Here is a 22,733-nt window from a genome sequence, read left to right on the forward strand (position 1 = left end):
ATAACTCCTCATTTTATTTTATATTAAAAGTAAAATCTTATGATTTTCGATTCGATTCTACAATCCGATCCACCAATTCTTCCCAATCATCTTACTTAAAATTTCAATTTTAACAATCTTAGACTCTAATTAAGATTGTTTGGTTTTGTCAAACTCTGCCAAAAATGGGCATCATTTTTATTATGGCTTTCCTATCAAAGGACAGCAAAGCAACTATAAGGACATAATTAGGTTGTATTTGAATTATAAATTTTGGCACAAATTTAAAAAATAAAATAAAATAAGTAGGTGAAATATAATTATATTTTATTCATATTTCACTTATATTATTTTATCTTTTCATTTTTTAAATTCTTGATCCAAATACAACGTAGAAGATTTTAGGATTTTCAATTTACTTATTTTTTATTTATTTTTTTACTTTTTTATAATAAACCCCTAAAATTTGTAGTTTCATGTACAGTCGAGAACTCCATCTTGAAAGATTTGAGTCCTTTTTTTTCACTTTTTTTTTTCTTTTTTTTCATAAGTTCAAATTAAAACCTGATTCACAGTGGATGAGAGTATAATAATTCTTAAACTATGATTCACAATGCATGAGAGGATGAACACTTTTTGTTGAGAAAATATCATTTTATCTCTTAAATTATTACTCAAAAATTAATTAAACTTTATTCTTTTAATAATATCAATTTTATACTTAAATTATTCAATTTTGCAATAATTTTACCCTCGCCCTCAATTACAGACTATAATCAAATAGGAGTTGCTAATGTGGCATCCAAATTTTATTTGAAATTTCATTTTAGCCCAAACTTTCCCAAAATATCAATTAGATCCCTGAAAATGAAATTTGGGAGTCTAATTAATATTTTAGAGATAGTTTGGAAAGTAAATGAAATTTCAATACCATGCCAACAGTTTTCGTTTTATTATAAATGGAAGCTAATGACAAAGATCAAATTAATTATGAAACAGACAATTTAGATGTAAAATTGATATTATTAAAAAAACTTAAGTTGAATTGATTTTTGAATGATAATTTAATAAGTAAGATAATATACTCATTTTGTTTGTCTAAATATTATATATATATATATATATATATATATATATATATAATTTGGTATTCGGCCTAGATCGACTAATCCAATGTATAAATTTTGTTTGTTTGTCTGGAGTACAAATATCTACCAAATTTACATGAAAATTCAACTTAAATTTACACGATGAAATGAAGAAGATAAGTTCACCTTTTGGCCTTTTTGGGCGAGTAAGGATTCTCTCCTTATCTTTTCTATTTGGCCCCTCTTTGCAATGGTTAAAATTCTTTAAGAGAATCCAACGGCTTAGATTATTTATCCTTGACTTTCCTAAATCCTGAGGGTGACGTGGTCAATGACTTTTATATTTGATAAGATATTTAAATGAAGTCTTTTTAAATTAGGGGTGTGCCCATTGTAGTATAGACAATTTAAAAGCAAAATTATAAATTAAATTGTGAATAATGAATTGTCAAATAATCAAATCGCAGTATATATGGCTTGAGACGATTTCAATTTATTAGTTGATTGAAGAATATTCTTAATCAGTTATCAAGTATTTACATAATATATGACACTAATTTGCATAATATTTTCCGTATATAATATTCTTAATCAATTATCAAATATTTGCATAATATATGACACTAATTTACATAATATTTTTCATATATATAAAACAAATTAATTTTACATAATATTATACATATATATTTATATATATAACTACTAATTTGCTACAAATTTCACATTCTAAATCTCTCTCACATTCATTTCTACTTTAATAGCATCCTCTTGATTTCGTAATGGGTTTCAAAAGAATTGAACTTCTCAATTTTATGCTAAAATTCTTATGTTTTGGATGAAATTTCAAGGTTTCCTAAAATTTAGAAATTTGGGATGAAATTTTATATTTTTATGAAGCAATGTTCATGTTAAATATGAACTTATGTAAAAATTAAACTTAGAAATTTGTGAAATTTCTCAGTTTCTCAGTTTCATTTGATTGAGAAATTATCCATCTGGTGAAATTGAAAAATTTGTCAATTTTGTGAAATTGTGAAAATTTTCCATTTTAATATAATAGAACTATCAATATTTGTGAAATTGTGTTAATTTGTATTTGTGTGTTTGGAAGAGAGAGAGAGAGAGAGATTTCTTTTAGTTTTCAATTGACTGTTACATGAATAATGAAAAATTGAGAAATTTGTAAAATTTCTTATTTTTGTAAAGAGTAATTTCTCGACTCAAAATTTTGGAACTTCTCCAAATTGTAAAAGTTCTGAGTTTGTATGTGTTTATATGGGGAGAGAGATTTTAGTTTTTTTAATTTTTAATTGGCTGCTATAAAATCGAGAAATTTTAAAATAAAACATAGGTCCCATTCACTAGTAAGGAAATCTATTTCTAGATCTGACACAAAAATAATTTTATTTTTGAAAATTAATCATACGCATATCATATTTCTTTACTATATTTTATTTCAGTTATGCTATGTAGCTCGAATCTTTTCTTCCTTCGAATCCCCCGAATTCAAAACGATATCATTTCGTCGCTTTGATTTCCCCCCTTCCCCCCCCCCCCAATAACGTAGAAGAAGAAAGAAGAAGGAGAAGGAGGAGGAAGAGGAGAGTAGCGGAGAGAGAAAGAGAAAAAAAAAATCATCATTGAAAATCTAAGTGATTCGTGATTAGATCAAGGTTATAATATTCCAAATCCCAATTATCCAAAACACACAATCTAAATCAACTAGCACTTACGAAAGTGATTTAGATTGTTTGTTTTTCAAAATAAACAATAAATCGACACAAATGATTTTTACGTGGAAAAAATCACAATTGAAGAACCTTCAATTGTAATCAAAAACCACGGGCGAAATGCCACTAATCAATCCACTACTGAAAAAAGAAAGATTACAAAGATAATACACAAATTACCCAACTCAGTCAATTTGTCTTCGAATCTTCTGCAACTCTTTCACCACGCCTTCATCTCGGAACTGATCAATCCTGAAGTTGAATCCACAACTTCACTTGTCGAATTAATGACTACGTACAGAATCAAACGCCTTTTGAAACTCCACGCTTGAATCTTCAGAATCCACCGAAGAGATCTCTCTCTTGAATTTAAAGTAACCAACTCCTTGATGTATGTATTGTAGATCATGATTGAAGAACTCTTCTCAAAACATCAAGAAAAACTCACAAAAAAACCTTAGAACAAAACTTCAAACAAAACCCTAGGACTCTTGAATAAGATCTAGGAGAAGTAATCCTAAAAAACAGCCTAAACAAGTATAAATATGCAACTTGAGTCCGCGATCTCCGCTCGAGCGGCCAACATCCCGCTCGAGCGGCTTCAGCAAAATCTGCGTGCGACAAAACAGAGTTCCGCTCGAGCGCTTGATGACCCGCTCGAGCGCGAAATCATACCTTCCAGTATTTTTATAGACCTGACAAAATACTGAAAGACCCCAATATCCGCTTGAGCGCCAATGGTCTCGCTCGAGCGGGAAGAACAAAAACACAGGAAAATTACAACTTTGTTCAATCCAAAGTTTTGTACCCGGATTTGACAATCAAGGGACCTAACAACCGGACAAAACCTTTCTAAACAAATGACCTCAAACACACGCACTAGACAAAATTAAAAATAAAGAGAAAAGACTCTAAACAACTCTATTATCAAACAATCTTGCCATGTGATCAATCAATTCATCCATCCAACTTCATCCAACATTCACCTGTGAAATAGCTAGCAACATACCAGAAAAACAAAACTTGTGGAACTGTATAAGAATATACCAAAACATACATAAAAAGAGAACCATGACACAGTATCCACCAACTACAATAACCAACCTATCCGAATATCAACAAAGTATCCAACATATCCAAACATGAACAAAATATCCATAGGAACAAAATATCCATCTAACAAAATATATCAAAAAAAATGTATACCACCAAGATCACCAAGATCTGCAAGATCTGTATCACCGATCTCCCCTTTTTTGACCGGGAATCAAGGAAGCAATGAATCATGCACCAGCAGGAGGTGGTGACTGCTGAAGCTGAAGTAAGGAAATGATGTGGGCTAGCTGAGAAGTAGTGTGGATGGCAGTCTGCTCCAACTGACCAAGGCGACCATCAAACGCATCAAAGCGGGCATCTAGAAGGTCCAACCGCCGGGTCATAGCCTCCTCACAATGCTGAAGCTGATCATGAAAAGCTCGAGGTGGAACAGGGGGAATAGCATCCTCCTCAACCCCGGCTGCTGCAGCGTCAAACTCAGCCTCCTCAGCTAGACCAGCAGTGGTACCTACAGAAGTACCAGCCCGAGAAAACTCCCCCTTAACATGAGCCCGACTCTGAGAAACAGTTTCTTTGTGAATGGTCGGGAGGGGAAGGCAAACTCATCATCCTCGTACACTGGAACCCCAAGTTCAGACAAAAGATGGTTGATCAGACAACCATAAGGAAGTCCTAATTGTTTATTCCCAGAAACACCTATCATTTTCTTAACAATCAGGGTAGCTAGATCAATAGACATGTAACGGGCGATACAAAACAAAACAAAACCAAACCTTGGTCTTGATTAATTTCAGAGAAGTGAGTGGTCACAAGGATGTTTGTACAAACAATCAGATTAAGCAGTCTAAACTCCGGAAGAAGTTCAAACTGTTTAATCAATGCACCCGTAGGCCAAGGACGGGAAGTACCACATAACACCTCAGTCACATTATTGAAATCACAGGTAGGATGGCTGGGACAGGAAAAGGATAGTGTTGAGGGTACACTTGATCAATCTTAAGAAGATGGCGAATGAGAGCAGGTGTGACAGAAATGGATTTAGACCGAACCCAAGTAGTGAATGAAGGCGCAAAGTCACTAATTTGCTCAATATTGCAGTAAAATTCTCGGACACAGTCGAGATTTTGACGTCCAGAAAAAGACAACACCAAATTACCACCTAGAGGGTCAAACAATGGACGGATGGGGATGGACTCGAAAGTGTTAGGCTGGACATTCCGTTCTAGGTGAACAGTGCGAGCCTCAAAAGATTTATGGAACAACTTGTCTTGCTTAGCAGTTTGAAACCTCTCAGAATTAAAGGAAGGACGAGACACTGTTGCCTTTCGACGTTTAGGGGCGGACATGATGAGATGAGAGATGACTAAAACCCGAAAACCCAACAAAGCCAAAAATAAACCAAACCCGAAGAGAAAAACAGGCACAATACAGAGAACATTAGTAACATTAAACGCATGATGCATAAGCATGGAGGACAAATATCAATGATATCACTTCATAAACATGGAGGACAAATATCAATGAAATGCAGAATGCAAAAATGTGCATAATGGCAATGGCAGAATATCAATGACCTAGTGATGCCAATCAATGATATAAAAACCAAGAGAACTCCTATTGCAACACTACTCCATCTTGTGGTCAAAACAACTACTCAAAATTGTAGCACAAACAAAAATACCTCCAGCATGTGGTACACACAACTCTAGGCCAAATGGACAACACAAACTCCATAACACAAACATGAAAAGCATCATGAGAAAGACAATACGACTCAGTGAAAGTGTGTGAGAGAAAGGGGAAAAAAAACACAAAAACCCAAAAACCCAAAATACAACCCCCAAATGTGCCGAAATTACAAAAAAAAAAAAAAGAAGAGAGGGAAACACTTACCAAAGAGGAAATCGGCAAGGAAGAGGAAGAAGGAAGGTGAAATCGAGCACACAGAGCCCACTCGCCAAACCCTAAGGCAGAGAAACTGAAGAAGAGGGGAAAAAAATGACCTGAAGAGTCTAAGGAGGAAGTTTTGTACAAAATAGGTCCGCTCGAGCATATGTATGAACGCTCGAGCGTGAGTCAAGGCAAGGTGACACCCGTTCGAGCTCGAATAAGGACGCTCGAGCTCAAAAATACCTCTCTCAGAACTGTAAAGCAAATAGCAAACTACTGCAAAGCGCAAAAACACGCTCGAGCGTGGGAAAAACCGTTCGAGCGGGGTAAAAAAACATTTTTTTTTATAAATAAAACAAGAAACTCAATATCTAGAAGAGAGACTTGGAACAAAAGTAGATGATCACATTTAGCCAAAATAGACGACGAAGATGAAATAATCAGCAATTCATGAATTCCGTAAACTTGCAAATTTTTTTTTTTTTTTTTAAAAATGACACTGGAAATCATGAGCAAAGCAGATAAAATATAATCAATGATCATAAGCTACATGAGAATGTACAACTCAAAATCCAACATGAGAGCTCACATGAAAAAGTGTGTGTGTGCAATCCATGAGAGGTCACTGAGCTAGAGTTAATCCTCGTAGTGATCGGATGGCTGGACCTCCACCAAGAGTAACTCAACAATACAGAGAAAAGTCAAACCACTAGGAATCACGGGGTATTTGTTGAGTAAATGCGGAGGCTCCCCCTCAATCAATGAGTCCATTTTTTTTTTTTTATTGAACTTTTTCTTTCTTGTGGGCATTCACTGGTGGCATTCACTCTCAAGAGTATGGAAACCAAACCAGAGAAGAATGAAATCATAAAGGATGGCCTAGTTGGTGCCTCTGAGGTAGCCTTTTCCTAATGCCCGGACTTCAAGGAACTGAGGGAGAAACCGTGGAAGTGAAAACAGATGGTAGATGGTTAAGAGACTCAACATCACCCATGATATACTAGTATCGGTCAATTCCACTGTAAGAAACACTGTTAGTGGTCCATAGAGAACTTTGATCACTTGTGCGGAAACCCCTGCAGCAATTAATCTCAAGGATGTGTACAGAATGAGATCATGAGGTTAATGAGCATGGGCATTCAAAATGAGCTATGACCAATGAACAATGAGATCTTGTAAGCAGCATGACTAGTGTACATAAAAAGTTGGATGCAAGAAAAACAGATATCAATGACAATGAGATTATGACATCCAAGCATACATAAGACAAAACACTTACACCTACTCAAGAAACAAGTAACACTCTAGTGATCGAGCATGACACCCAAGGTCTTTCTAAGGAACTCAAACCGAAGAAGATCAAGGGGTTTTGTAAAAATATCAGCTTTTTGATGCTCAGTGGGAATATGCTCAAGAACAACAAGGCCCTCTTCCACTAACTCTCGAACAAAATGATGAGGAATGTCAATGTGTTTGGTGCGAGAGTGTTGGACAGGATTTTTTGAAATGTTTATGGCACTTGTGTTATCACAGAAAAGAGTGAGAGTGTTCTGTTCTATCCCATAATCATGAAGCATTTGCTTTATCCACAGCATTTGTGCACAACAACTCCCTGCAGCAATGTACTCAGCCTCTACAGTCGAAAGAGAGACGGCTTTTTCTTTTTACTATGCCAGGAAACCAGATTATTCCCAAGGTAAAAACACCGCCCGGATGTACTTTTCCTATCATCAGCACACCCTGCCCAATCGGCATCAGAAAAACCAGTAATTTCAGCTGTAGAATCAGTAGAAAACCAAACCCCATACCCCGAGGTCCCATTAACATATTTAATGATGCGTTTGACTGCAAGAAGATGAGACTCTTTAGGACTGGCTTGGTAACGGGCACAAACACCTACACTGAAAACGATATCAAGACGACTGGCTGTGAGGTAAAGAAGACTCCCTATCATACTCCTATAAAGGGTAGGATGAACATCAGTACCAGAAGAATCTTTGGAAAGGTGAAGACTGGTGCTCATGGGAGTGCGAGCATGTTTGGCAGACTCAAGACCAAACTTGGACACAAGATTTTTCGCATACTTAGACTGAGACACAAACATACCTGAAGGAGACTGTTTAATTTGAAGACCCAAAAAGTAAGACAACTCTCCCATCATGCTCATCTCAAACTCATGTGTCATGCAATCCGAAAAATATTTCACAAGATGATCAGCAGTGGATCCAAACACAATATCATCAACATAACTCTGAGCAACAAGAATATGAGACTTAGTATGTTTCACAAATAAGGTCTTATCCACACTACCCCTTTGGAAATCATTATCAAGAAAAAAGGTAGTAAGTCTATCATACCAAGCCCGAGGAGCTTGTTTCAACCCATACAAAGACTTGTCTAACTTGTAGACATGATTCGGACATTTAGGGTCCTCAAACCCTTTTGGTTGCTCAACATACGCCTCTTCTTTCAAGTACCCATTCAGAAAGGCACTTTTCACATCCATTTGAAACAATTTAAAGCCAAGAAATCATGCAACACCAAGCAAAATACGAATAGATTCGAGACGTGCAACTGGGGCAAACGTCTCATCATAGTCAACACGCTTAACTTGTGTGTAGCCTTGAGCAACCAACTTAGCTTTATTCCTAACCACAGTACCATTCTCATCAGATTTATTTTTAAAGATCCACTTGGTACCTATCACATTCATGTCTCTAGGTCTGGGAACTAGAGTCCAAACTTTGTTACATTCAAATTGACCTAATTCTTCATGCATAGCATTAACCCAACTATCATCTAGCAAGGCCTCTTTAAAGGTCTTAGGTTCAATTAATGAAACATAACACATATGTGATACCTCATCCCGAATCTGTCTTCGGGTTTTCATTCGATCCGAGACACTTCCAATCACCTGTTGGGCTGGATGATTCAGTTTCACCCTTGCTGATGGTTTGAGCTCAGGACTTGCGGTGACAGAAGCAACAGGAGTGATATCCCTTTGAGCACTCTTTGGACTTGAACTTACCTGTGAGGATGGTGCTGCAACAATTTCTTGTGATTGGTCCGCAGCTTCTTGTGGTACAGTATCCAAGATTGGAGACTCACCATTGTCATCCTCATATGTTGCTGGAGTAGGTGCACCTGTGTCATCTATAACCACATTGATAGATTCCATTAAAGATGAAGTTCGCAGATTATAGACTCGAAAAGCCCTACTAGTGGTTGAATACCCTAGAAAAATACTGAGAGGGGAGATTTGCGCCGTTAGTACGGCCGAGCTAAGATGGGACGGATCTGTTTTGCTCGGTCTTAAAGACCGGCTGACCGGCGTGAACTAAGCCTGGCTGAGCTGCGACTTGCAAATATTCGGCAGTGCACACAGCCAAGTGGCGAGACCGGGCGACTGATAGCTCGGGCTAAACTATGGATAAACGAGGGTTGGTACGTCTCTGACCAGTGAGCCGAGATAGGCAGATTCCAGAGAACCTCGGATGAAGGTAGAACGGACAGAGGCCGGAATGCCTCGCGACCGGTATGCCACGATAAACCGGTCAACTCCAGCCCGGCCCATGAGCATCACCCCGCCGCCCCTTTGCCAAGGGGCAGTCCGGTGGGGCATAGCGCGGTTGAGCGCCTGTAGTGATAGTTCTTCGTGGGAGATAGGCCGGTCGTGGTACTGCGGTCAGGTGTACCACCTGGGCCAATGGCACGAGGGAAGGGACATTTGCTCCACGCATGCCTCAATACCGTTAGACAGTTCTGCATGTACTGGTGAGAGGACTAAGCCTTTACATGCGTAAGGTGGTGAGAGGCGAGCACTGCCACCTGTCTTGGGAAGGACAGCAGAGGTAGTGCGCGCATAATCTTAAGGCTGCATGGCCAGCCTTAAAAGAGGAAGGAAGACGAACGTTAGAAGTATGCAACTTCTTCCCCAAAGATAATACTCTCTCTCTCTCTCTCAGTCTTCTTCTTCTTCTTCTTCCTCAAGTGGACTGACTTGATCGTCGGAGGGTCTATCCGGCACACCACCGCCGGGCAGCTCACCGTTTCTGTGTTGCCAGGTAGACGCCGTCAAGAGAAGCTAAGAGTACAAGGAGTACGGAAAGCGGAGGATATTTCTCCCCCATACAATTAGCGCCGTCTGTGGGAAGTTTTTTGATACTCAACCCTTGTTCTTAGAGCTTCTTCGACCATTTCCATGGCCAACAACGGCGAAGCCCCACTGTCCGTCGTCGATGGCATCACACCTGAGTACGTCCGCTTGAGAGAAAGTCCTCCGAATATTCCAGCCATGGCGGGCCTAGAGACTCCTTCGCGAAGTGCGCGAGACAAATGCGGGAGGAATGATGATCACTCGCAGAGTCCTGAGGGCTGCCGACGCCGGGGGAGTCCCATACGCAGCGCCTGGAGCACAAACTCAGGGACCAAGACGCTGTCATTCGCAAGATAGCGACGGAGATGGAGCTGTTGAAACGCCAAATTAAAGGGAAGGGTGTTACTGGAGAGGGCAACCTCAGTGAGCGCACCCCGTCCCCTCGTTGCAGCAATCGCCGCCAGGGGAGGACCCACTTTCTCTCCATCACCAGGAACTATGGGGTTGGAGGTTCCGACCAAGGAGAGGGCAGGTCCCTCTCTCGCGACAACACCTACCGCCCCTCACACCCGACGCCGACGTCGGGATCCTCTTTCTCCACACGTTCCAAGGACTTGAGGGATGTATTGGAAGAGAGGGCGTGCCGCCGTGAGGCTCGGAGAGTGCCGGCATTGCAGAGGTTAAGCATTCCGGTTCGTTACAGTGAGGAAGTGGCGATGCCAGCCCCCAAAGTGATGGCCCCTGCGTTGGTGGACAAAGAGCTGGCGTGACTTACTGCCATGCCGCTGTCTCTAGAGATTGAGAGTACGCCACTACCCGCCGGATTCCACCAGCCAAAGTTCACCCTGTGCGACGGCAAGACGGATCCATACATGCATGTGAGCCATTACCGGCAAGTAATGGCTGGACACCGGCGGAATGACGCCTTGATGTGCCTCATATTCCCAGCAAGCTTGGGAGAGCTAGGTTTGAAATGGTTCGAAAGGCTCCCGGAGGGAAGTATTGAGGGGTGGCAGCAACTAGCGGAAGCCTTCGTCACCAGATTCAAAACCAACACACGAACGCCGAAGGAGGTCGACCATCTCCTGGGCGTCAAGATGGAGTCCGGATGTTCGTTGAAGGCATACAATGCGAAATACTGGGAAACTTACAATAAGATCCTCGACTGCCCCACCAATCTGGCGATCACTCAGTACAAACGGGGTCTCCCAGTCGGACATAGGCTGCGAGATTCACTCACGATGCATCAGCCTACAACCATGGAGTCATTGATGCAGCGGATCAATGAACACATTCGTGTGGAGGATGATACCGCCTCCGCGACCGAGAAGGCTAATCCGGTCGTGGCGGACAGAAGGGTTGTGGGGAAAGTTCACTCGGTTCGGTAGGAGGATAACCGCCCAAACAACCGGTCGAAAGACCAGCGCCATGGTTCAAACCGTGATGACAGAAACATGGGCCGCCACAACGACCGGGCTGACCCTCCCCGTGATGCGGCGGAGGATGCCAAAAGAAAATTGAAGGCGCGGACTGGGATCACCACGGTATTTAAAATCCCCATCTACCGCATTTTGAGCGAGATTCGCGGTGAACCCTTCGTCCGTTGGCCGGCCAAGTTGGGGAGTGCGCAGAGGGGCTTCAATTCAAAATATCGCTGCACCTTTCATGAAGAACGGGGGCACCGAACAGAGGACTGCTTGTCGCTCAAACAACACTTAGAGGAGTTGGTGGTGGCGAGGCATCTTGACCAATACATAGATAGGGGCATCAAGGCCACGCTAGTGGACCAAGCCGAGCCAAACAGCATGGCCGCCCTAGAAGCGCCCCCGCAAGGTGTAATCAACGTCATCCACGGTATCATTGAACCGGCCAGGGTTTGCGAGCTGAGAGGGATGATCAAGAAGGCCGAGCACATGAGGGAAGTGCTCTCTGTTCAGCCCGCTGTGAAGAAAGGAAAGACCGAAGAAAGGGACATCCTTTCGTTCTCAACCAAGGACTTGGAAAGAGTTCAGATGCCGCACAATGATGCTTTAGTAGTCACTCTTCGCGTCAAAGATTTTGACATCAAGAGAATCTTGATCGACCAGGGGAGTTCGGTAGAAATTATGTATTATGACGCGTTTAAACAAATGAAGTTGGAAGACAAGGACTTGGCCCCTGCAACGTCCCCTTTGGTCGGCTTCAACTCGCAGCCAGAATGGCCAATCGGAAAGATTATTTTGCCGGTCAAAGCGGGATCGGTCGTAAAGCAAGTAGAGTTCTGGGTGCTTAAAGTTCCATCAACTTACAACTTGATCTTAGGCTGGGGTTGGTTGCACGCCATGCAAGCAGTGGCTTCGACCTTCCACCAAGTCATGCGCTTTCCGGCACCAAGCGGACAAATAGAGGAAGTTTGGAGGAACCAGGTGATGGCGAAACAATGCTTCGTTGCGGTAAATGGCAGCCGGGCGGCCAAAGGGTTCGTCCAAATGATTGAAGGGCCCGAGGGTAAAGAGGTCCTTGAAGTTGTAGGAAGAAAGGCCGAGGAAAAGTCGGTCGAAGATTGGTAGAAGTGCGCATTGACGAGAACGATCCCACTAAATTCTTCCTCTTGGGATCATCCTTGTCTAACGCCGAGCGGATGGATTATGTAAACTTCTTGGTTTCCAATTTGGAGGCCTTTGCCTGGACGCCTTACGACATGCCTGGCATCGACCCGAGCTTCATTTGTCATCAATTGAATGTCTTCCCTAATGCACGGCCAGTCATTCAAAGGACGCGCCGCTCAGCCTTGCACCATGCTGAAGTGGTCGCAGAAGAAGTGAAGAATTTGTTGGAGGCTAGGGCCATAGAGGAGGTGCAGTACCCTTGGTGTATATCCAACACGGTGGTTGTTCCGAAGAAGAACGGCAACTGGCAAGTCTGCGTTGACTACAAGACTGTCAACCGAGCTTGCCCCAAGGATAGCTTTCCCCTGCCACGAATTGACCAGCTTGTGGACTTAATGCCTGGCCATCAGAGGTTTAGCTTCCTGGACGCATATTGCGGCTACCACCAGATAGCCATGTATAAACCGAACAGAGAGATCACGTCGTTCACAACCCCCAGAGGCTTATATTGCTACAAAGTCATGCCGTTTGGACTAAAGAACGCCGGGGCGACTTTTCAGAGGATGGTAACGAAGATGTTCGCTCCTCTTCTGGGCCGAACAATGGAGGCCTATATCGACGACATGGTGGTGAAGAGTAAGGAGAAGTCTCAACACCTCGCCGACCTTGCAGAGATGTTCGCCATACTTAAGCTCCACAAGCTTCGCTTGAACACCACAAAGTGCGCCTTCGGAGTTGGCACCGGAAAGTTTCTTGGTTTTCTGGTCACAAATCGAGGGATTGAAGCTGTCCCATCACAGATCAAGGCCATACAAGACCTGGAGCGTCCCAACTCCACGAAGAACATGCAACATCTTGCCGGGATGGCAGCTGCGTTGAATAGATTTATCAGCCGGTCTTCTGATCGTTGCAAGCCCTTCTTTAAAACTCTGAAGTCCAAGTTCTTCTGGGATGACGAGTGGGACCGCGCGCTAGTAGACCTGAAAGCATATCTCTCTTCAGCCCCTATTTTGGTCACACCTTATCCAGGCGAAGAGTTGTACCTCTACTTGGCTGTCTCTCAACATGCAATCAGCGCGGTATTGGTGCGTACTGAAGGCATCCAGCACCTACCGATCTTCTATGTAAGCAAGACTCTTCTCCCAGCCGAAACGAGGTATCTTCCCTTGGAAAAATTGGCGCTGGCCCTAATGATGGCGTCAAGAAAACTGGCACACTATTTTCATGCCCATACGATAATTGTGTTAACCAAGTTCCCGCTTAAAGTGCTTTTTGAAAAGGCAGACTTCACTGGAAGAATTTTGAAATGGGCCGTGGAATTAGGACAATATGACATCAAGTTCCGACCGCGCACCGCAATCAAGGCTCAAGCACTTGCCGACTTTGTGGCGGAATTTGCCCCTGGGATGCATCCAGTATGCCCGGTTGATTTGGTTGGTGCGGATTTAGCACAATCCATGATTCTGGCAGCAGAAGCGAGTGTTGGTTCGCAAGTAGGAAAAGGGACAAGCATGACCGGACTAACAAAGTCCGACGACGATGAACCCAACCAAGACAAGGAAAGGGACCAGAATGAATCAATCAGAGACTTGGAAATGAGAAGCTCCCAGAACCCCTCTGATTGCTGGAAGCTGTTTATTGGCGAAATGTGGAAGCTCTTCGTTGATGGGGCGTCCAACAGACATGGGGCCGGGCTGGGCATCGTGCTAAACTCGCCGGACGGGCTGATCATCGAGCAGGCAATTACACTCGGCTTCCCAGCATCCAACAACGAGGCTAAGTATGAAGCTCTCCTTGCCGGACTAAGAAGCACGCTGAGAATGAAAGCCACAGCCCTCATGGTATTTAGTGACTCCAAGTTGGTGGTCAATCAGGTCTCAGGGGAGTATGAGGCAAAGGACGAAAGAATGGCCAAGTATCAGGCGCTGATACGCGCAGAGATCAAGAAGTTCGCTGCAATAAGGTTGGAACAAACCGACCGCGAGGAAAACAGCGCAGCTAATGAATTGGCCGGACTTGCTTCCGCTCAGACAGCTTTTCCTAACCCCTTGATGATAGAATTTTTACCCCGGCCAAGCATTGAGGAACCAGAATCAGCCGAGGTACTCTGCGCTGACTTGGGCCCTTCTTGGATGGATCCTATCATAGCCTTCCTGAAAGATAGAATTCTACCAGAAGAAAACAAGGCGGCACACAAGATCCGGGAAAAGTCAGAGCGGTTTTTGCTCTCCCCGTCCGGGGCCTTGTACAAGAAGTCTTTCACCGGCCCGTATTTGAAATGTGTCCACCCCACCAAGGTGGAGGCTTTCCTCTATGAGATACATGAGGGCATTTGTGGCAGCCATACTGGGGGCAGATCCTTGGCTTACCGAGCAATTTCTCACTGTTATTGGTGGCCGCGCATGCAGGCAGATGCGCAAAAATATGTTCGCAGGTGCGAGAAGTGTCAGAAGTTCGCCCACCAGATCCACCAGCCGGCTAGAGATTTGCTCCCCCTCACAAGTCCTTGGTCGTTCGCGCTTTGGGGGTTGGATATTGTTGGGCCACTCCCAGCTGCACCAGGAAACCGTAAGTTCTTCATCGCCGCCACCGACTATTTCACCAAGTGGGTTGAGGCCGAACCACTAGCGACCATAAGGGAAAAGGACGTGAAGAGGTTTGTATGAAAAAACATGATCACCCGTTTCGGCATTCCCAAGGCCCTTATCTCGGATAACGGCGCTCAATTTGATGGTAAACTCTTTCGCAGATTTGGCGAAGAGTTGAAGATCGAGTTCTACAATTCGACACCGGCCTATCCTCAGTCAAATGGTCAAGCAGAGGCCTCAAACAAGACCATCCTGGACGGGCTGAAGAAACGGCTTGAGAAGGCTAAGGGCAAGTGGGTTGAAGAACTCCCTAATGTGCTCTGGGCATACCACACTACCCCAAGGCGGTCAACCGGGGAAACACCTTTTGCTTTGGCCTACGGCATGGAGGTTGTCATCCCGTTGGAAATTGGCATGCCAACCATCCGCTCTGAAGGTTTCCAGCCAGATCTGAATAGCGAAGCGTTGGCATTGGAGTTAGACCTCGTTGAAGAAATGAGGGAGCGAGCATTGATCCACATAGCAGCTTATCAACAAGAACTCTCCAAAAAGTATAACAAGGTTGTGCATCCCAGGATGTTCAAGATTGGGGACTGGGTATTAAGAAAGGTGCTTGGCAACACAGTGGTCCCTGGTGAAGGAAAGCTCGGTGCAAATTGGGAAGGACCATACAAAGTGATTGGTCTTGCCGGTAAAGGGGCATACCATCTGGAAGATATAGATGGCAAGGCTGTCCCCAGACCATGGAATACGGCCAACCTTAAGGTCTTTTACTTTTAAGATGTAATTTGCTTGTGTTGTTTAGCCTTTTTAGACCTTTGGCCCTTTGGCACTTAATGTAAAGGATAGCAATGCTTTTGTAATGAAAAATAGCCCTCTTGTTGTTTGGAATTACATCTTTGTACAATGGATTCGCAAGGACGCAAGGCAATTATGAGTACCAGGGGCAAGAGACCGACCTGAATGGGACCGGACTGATTTACTCTCGCCGGAATAAATGCAAACCACACAAACAGTTGCATTGTCAAAAGATGTAATTGGCGTAAGGCCCCATTCGCATTAGGGCCGAGATGGTTTTGCTCGCCCGGTTGAAATGTCGACGTCATGACCAACTCAACTGGAACATTGGTGTTTTGCCCAGTGTAAGGGCCGAGCTGATTTTGCTCGGCCCAGTGGACATATTGGTGTCTTGCCCAATATGGAAAACGAGCAGAGTTTGCTCGGCAGAATTCGGAATGTTGGAATTTTGTCCAATCGATAAGAAGCCGAGCTGAATTTGCTCGGCCTAAAAGAAATGTTGACGGCTTGCCCAACTTAAAAGGCGAACTGATTTTGCTCGGTCACGTCGAAATTGCATGAAATTTACAAACTAATTAAGGCCGAGTAGATTTTGCTCGGAAAAGTTAAAACGTCAATTCATTTGAAAGTTCATGGAACCGAACTACTAGTTCTGATTAGAGAACGTTTGAGCTGGTTTTAGCTCGGCAAACTGTACAGCACAGCCGGCCTGGTAGTTGTGAATTTTTAACAATTGAATCAAGGAATCCATGCAGACGCAAACCAAACAGAAATAGAAAATGAGCGAGCAAAAAGTCGAAAGTCTTCATTGATAATGGAAATTTAAGTACAAGACGGGGGGAACATAGCCCGGTTACATTAAAAAAAAAAAAAAAAAAAAAAAAACAAGAAAAAATGGTCAATCCAAATCTACGTCAACCGTTGGTTCGGCGACTTGCACTGTTTGCTCGGCCTCTTCCACATTTTGCTCGGACAGGATTTCTTCAGCGTCATCGTCAGTTCCTTCCACCACGGCAACATCCCGATCAGCCTCTTCCTCTGCACTTGGGGATGCTTCGAGAGGATTTTGTTCGGCTAGTTTCGCGGCGGCGGCTTCTTCCTCGGCCTCTTTCCTTGCATCCGTGATGAGCCGGTTTTGGGTGGCCTTGGAGTACGCCTGCATGTAGACCGGGATATAGGCAGCAGGCGGATTGATGAACATGTCAGAATCCTGACCAAGACCAACTTTCTCCACGGCAGCTTTCCAGCCGCTTTGGAAAAAGATGTCCTTGGTCGCTTGGACCTGCCGTTCATAGGTCTTCTCGCCCTGCGCGTATCCCCGGTCTTCTGCATCATCTACGGCCTTGTCCCTCTCGGCTTTGTGCGCATCGCGCAGTTTCCTCAACTCGGCGAGATACCGAGCCTTCGTCGACTTCACGGCCCGAAGTTTGTCCTCGTTAGCTCGGTCAACCTTCTGGCTCAGGATATCTCTCTCAGCCTCAACTGCTTCCTGCGCTGCTTTGAGCTTCGCTATCTTGTCCTTTTGAGCCTTATTCTCGGCTATGGCATCCCGCAGGCTCTGCCGCACTTTGATCATCCGGTCGTGGGCCAAGTAGTTCTTTTGCGTGGCCTGAAAACAAGTGAGAGATCATCAGTATTCGAAAAACCACGCAAAAACCGAGCAAACAGTTTGATGTAAAAAATGGAGAACTTACCAGCACTATGGATTTCGCCGCCGAGCGGAGGACCTTGAGGTCGGAAAGCTCATCATGTTTTTTCATATCGGCGGGCAAGATCAACCCCTTGGTCAAATTGAAACCAAGCGAGTAGTCCTTGTCCGTATACACAGAGTCTTCAGCAGAAACTGCTGGGCCCTGGTATTTGAACTCAGGTGCCCAGACCGGAGGGGCTGGGCCCTTGGATTTGCTGGTCCGTGGTTGCTCGGTCTGGTCCCCGAGCTCGGTAGAGATGTGATCGGTGGAGTCTTCATCCGCCAGACGCGGCCCGATTTTCTCGTTCCTCGGCCGCTTCTTGGACCGACCAGCCAGTTGCTCGCTGGCAAGCGCCAGCACTGCCCCATCTCCCTGCACGGCGGGTGTGGAGGATGTCCCACCGGTTGCCTCTAGGTTCTGGGGCTCGTCTTTTTCCCCGATGATCAAGGACTTGACGGCCTTGATTTTCGCCATTTCTTGCTCGGCGGTGAGTGGAATGAGCCTGATCGGTGGTAGGTTTGGATCCGGTTCTGGGGTTGGCGCACGCAGAAAATCGGTAACCCGACTCCTGCGCGACGCGGTGTAATGGTAGGTCTGATCGAAGCCGAGCAATTTCGAAGCCTCCCTCTCCTCGGTAGGATGGCGCAGCAGGACTCTGATGGCCTCTTGGTTGGCCTGGTAGTAGCCTGCTGCTAGGTGCTTATCTGCAAAAAGAAGACAAGTGTTAGATCGGCATGGAAAATAATTGATACATAAAGAAAATAGCGCGGTCAGCCGAGCAACTCATCGGCACTACCAAAATCCTTTCTAATATACCATCCCGGTATGGGTGCCTCGGTGTCCTCATAGCGACCGGACACCCACAGGAAGTCGTCGTCGTTGGTCTCCTTGTCCGGGTTACCCTCTATTAATTTTGCTTGGCCCTTCTTCACTTTGAGGTACCAGCAAAACCCGCTCTTATTTCTACTAAGACTATACTGATGGAAAATTTCAGCCAGACCGAGATTGAGACCGAGCCTCCGGTTCAGTTCGGCGACCCCGTTTATTATTTTGTAAGTGTTATTTGAAACTTGGGTCGGGCAAAACCTTGTCTGCCTCAAAAACTCACAGATCAAAGGCTGGACCGGGAAGCGGAGCCCTCCCTCTACTATTGACACGACCGTAAAGGGGCACCGGTCTAGATCTCCCCAAGGGGTATCTCCCTTTTTAGCGAGCTCTAAGATGATGTCATCTGGGATGTTGTAATCCCTGCGAAACTCGGCCATCGCACCAGGCGAGCTAACCATATAGCGGTACTTCCCCATCTATCTCGGTCTTATTTGATATAGTGTATATCTCGGTCAAAAATGTTGGTGGGTCTGCTCGGACTCTGAGCTCCACCAGTTAGTGCTGGACTGGCTTGGTCGGTCCTATTTGTTCTGCATTGTTAAAAAATGAGGCTAAGGGTTAGCGCGGCATAAATTCCACGGTTCCTATTGGAAATAGCTCAGTGAAAGGATTTTTGGTGTTTTACTGGCCTGACCCCTATCTCGGCTAGATTACTTGGTCGATATCTTAGCTCGGTTCATTCTAATTTGCAAATTTTATGGAGTATTTAGCTCGGTTAGGCTTTGAAGTGAAAGTTTCAGCTCGGTGCTTCCTATTTGCCAATCTAATTAAAGTATCCAGCTCGGTTGAGACCTCGGTAAGAAGCCACAAACCAGTTTTTGCTCAGATATAGCCCTACCAATGGATCTAAATGAGCGTTTAGCTCGGTTCTACCCAGATTTCAGCTATTCATCCCAGAAGTGGGGCGAACTCGTCTGAACCAGGAAGGAACGGGGGGTTCAGAGGCCCCCTCCTATTCTCAAGGTTTCCATTTGCCCTAGGGTGTGCAGGTTCTAAGCAAAGAGAGGGGGCACTGGTGGTTACAAACAAAAAAAAAATACGAAGCATAGTGACACGGGAATGAAGACCATGTATGGAAAAACTTTGAGAAATAGAAGCAAAAGATGCAAGGGGGGGCAGTGTGACTTACCAGAAGGACAGGCGCAAGGGTGAACGCGACCTCGAGAGCTCGATGGTGGCCTTCGAAAGGATTTGAAATGGGGGATATGGCACAGAAACAGCAACGGCAGTGGTTTGAAAGCTTGGGAGGTTTAGGGCTTGTGTGGAAGAGAAGGTGAAAAGTGCAGGGTTTTAGGCCCTTCGTTGGAATACAAAAGAGGGGGGAAGGAACCCCAAACGGCTACGCCGTTTGAATTTTGCGCGTACAGAACAGCTGGCTGTACGACCTAGTGGCGTGAAGCCACGTGGCACTGGAAACGCGGTTGTCAGTACGGCTGTACGACCTTTGATGAAACTACGAATGAAATGGCCGACTAAACGGGACAGCTCGGCGATAGATATGCCCCCAATCATGTTCGACTTGGTGATGGCGCAACTCATCCATTAGCTCGGTCATGATGGTAACCCCACTCACGACTAGGTCGGATGGGGTTAAGGGGCAATTGAGAGGGGAGATTTGCGCCGTTAGTACGGCCGAGCTAAGATGGGAGGGATCTGTTTTGCTCGGTCTTAAAGACCGGCTGACCGGCGTGAACTAAGCCTGGCCGAGCTGCGACTCACAAATATTCGGCAGTGCACACAGCCAAGTGGCGAGACCGGGCCACTGATAGCTCGGGCTAAACTATGGACAAGCGAGGGTTGGTACGTCTCTGACCGGTGAGCCGAGATGGGCAGATTCCAGAGAACCTTGGATGAAGGTAGAACGGACGGAGGCCGGAATGCCTTGCGACCGGTATGCCACGACAAACCGGTCAACTCCAGCCCGCCCCATGAGCATCACCCCGCCGCCCCTTTGCCAAGGGGTAGTCCGGTGGGGCATAACGCGGTTGAGCGCCTGTAGTGATAGTTCTTCGTGGGAGATAGGTCGGTCATGGTACTGCGGTCAGGTGTGCCACCTGGGCCAATGGCACGAGGGAAGGGACATCTGCTCCACGCATGCCTCAATACCGTTAGACAGTTCTGCATGTACTGGCAAGAGGACTAAGCCTTTACATGCGTAAGGTGGTAAGAGGCGAGCACTGCCACCTGTCTTGGGAAGGACAGCAGAGGTAGTGCGCGCATAATCTTGAGGCTGCATGGCCAGCCTTAAAAGAGGAAGGAAAACTAACGTTAGAGGTATGCAACTTCTTCCCCAAAGATAATACTCTCTCTCTCTCAGTCTTCTTCTTCTTCTTCTTCCTCAAGTGGACTGACTTGATCGTCGGAGGGTCTATCCGGCACACCACCGCCGGGCAGCTCACCGTTTCTGTGTTGCCAGGTAGACGCCGTCAAGAGAAGCTAAGAGTACAAAGAGTACAGAAAGCAGAGGATATTTCGCCCCCGTACAAATACCTTCATCACTTCGGGAGTCAAATTTGCCCAAAGGCTCTCTATCTTTGAAAATGTAACACTTACTCCCAAAAGTTTTGAAGTATTTTACATTAGGTTTCAATCCCTTCCACAATTCATATGGAGTTTGTAAAGTGCCAGGCCTTAAATGCACACGATTTATGACATAAACAGCAGTATTTAGGGCTTCAGCCCAAAACTTTAGAGGAAGTTTCTTACTAAGGAGCATGACCCTGGCCATTTCTTGAACAACCCTGTTCTTCCTCTCAACAACTCCATTTTGTTGTGGAGTGATAAGTGCAGAAAATTCATGCTTAATTCCATGCATATCACAAAAATCCGAAAACGAACTATTTTTAAACTCACGACCATGATCAGTTCGGATTCTTATGATACGCCCAATGGAAACACCCTGTTCATTTTGGATTTTAAAGACTAAGGCCTGGAAAGCATCAAACGTATCAGATTTTTCCCTTAAGAAATTTACTCACGAAAATCGAGTAAAATCATCAACAGTTAAAAAAATGTATCTTTTACCTCCGATACTTTCAGTGCGAGTAGGACCCATTAAATCCATGTGAACCAATTCAAGAGGACGTTTGGTTGTAAAGCTGTTCACCTTTTTATGAGGGGCACGGGTTTGCTTTCCAAGTTGACATGGTCCACACACATGGCTCAAATTCTTACCCAGTTTAGGTACTCCTCTCACAAGCTCTTTGTTGGCTATCTTAGTTAGGTCTTTGAAATTCATGTGACCTAATCTTTGATGCCACAAATCAATGTTACTTATGATGGCAGAGTGACAAGTGAGATCATTAATAGTAACAATCCCATAGCAGTTGTCAGATGTGCAAACCCCATGCAAGACAATATTTCCCTTTTTATCCAAAATTTCACATTTATTTTTTGAAAACAATACTTCATGATGGGAATCACACATTTGACTAATGCTCAAAAGATTTGCTTTAAGACCATCAACAAGAAGAGCATTTTCGAGCTTAAGAAGACCAACAACACTTATAGAGCCCTTACCAATGACTCTAAAGTTGCCGCCATCTCCAAAAGTAACAATTCCTCCTTCATATTTTTCAAGTGAGGTGAAGTAGGATTTGTTACCGGACATATGACGAGAGCACCCACTGTCAAGATACCACATGTGTGAATCACGTGCTTTTAGAGCAGTGTGAACAACTAAACAAGTCAAATCATCTTTTCTCACCCAAATCTTTTTAGTCTTGGTATTCCGCGTAGACATATGAGGTTGTCTCCTAGCCCAAAAAGTTTTCGAATTTCTACCCTTTTGAGACACCTTACCAAACAATTCAAAACAATAAGGACGAATGTGACCATACCTACCACAGTGATGACAAATAAAAACAGGTTTTACCTCCCTTTTGTTGATCTTACCAACTTTAGGTAGATGAAGAGAGTGATCAGCCTGGTCTACCTTCAACTTTCCCTTTGCTTGAGTCTTCATGTCATATGAAGTGGAGGCCTGTCCTTTGTGAGCTGTTGCACCATAGCCTAGCCCGCTTTTGTCACAACCCATTTGTTGAGACCTGAGGATGTCTTCTAAAGATTTGGAACCTTTGCTCCACATGGCAATAGTGGCTCTAGCAACACGGAGTTCTTCATCTTTTTGATAGACTATCTCTTCCAATGTAGCTTGTGACATCTCAAGACTTTCAAGCCTTTCTTCATATGTGGAATACACCTTTAGGAGTTCATTCCTTTCAGTTTCATAGGATAGAAGTTTTCCACATAAGTCTTGCCTGTCACTCGAGATCTTGATGACATTCTGCTTTGCTGCTACAAGTTCTCCTTTCAGCCTGACATTCTCACTCTCACATG

The 22,733-nt window shown here is 44.5% G+C and overlaps 3 protein-coding genes across 3 annotated transcripts; all 3 read left to right on the top strand.

The window, feature by feature from the left end:
- The first annotated feature begins 11,296 nt into the window (after positions 1-11,296).
- Positions 11,297-12,391, top strand: LOC145799451 (uncharacterized). The gene has a single exon (XM_082889037.1). The coding sequence runs from the start codon at positions 11,297-11,299 to the stop codon at positions 12,389-12,391; it is 1,095 nt and encodes a 364-aa protein (XP_082745163.1).
- Positions 12,392-13,053: 662 nt separating this feature from the next.
- LOC145799452 (uncharacterized) lies at positions 13,054-15,096 on the top strand. Its single transcript, XM_082889039.1, has one exon. The coding sequence runs from the start codon at positions 13,054-13,056 to the stop codon at positions 15,094-15,096; it is 2,043 nt and encodes a 680-aa protein (XP_082745165.1).
- A 306-nt stretch (positions 15,097-15,402) lies between these two features.
- LOC145799453 (uncharacterized) lies at positions 15,403-15,798 on the top strand. Its single transcript, XM_082889040.1, has one exon. It carries the CDS (start codon positions 15,403-15,405, stop codon positions 15,796-15,798), a length of 396 nt encoding a protein of 131 aa, XP_082745166.1.
- The last annotated feature ends 6,935 nt before the right edge of the window (positions 15,799-22,733 follow it).

Source organism: Camellia sinensis, chromosome 9 (assembly GCF_055761805.1).
Source record: "Camellia sinensis isolate YWXY chromosome 9, ASM5576180v1, whole genome shotgun sequence".
Lineage (NCBI taxonomy): Eukaryota > Viridiplantae > Streptophyta > Magnoliopsida > Ericales > Theaceae > Camellia > Camellia sinensis.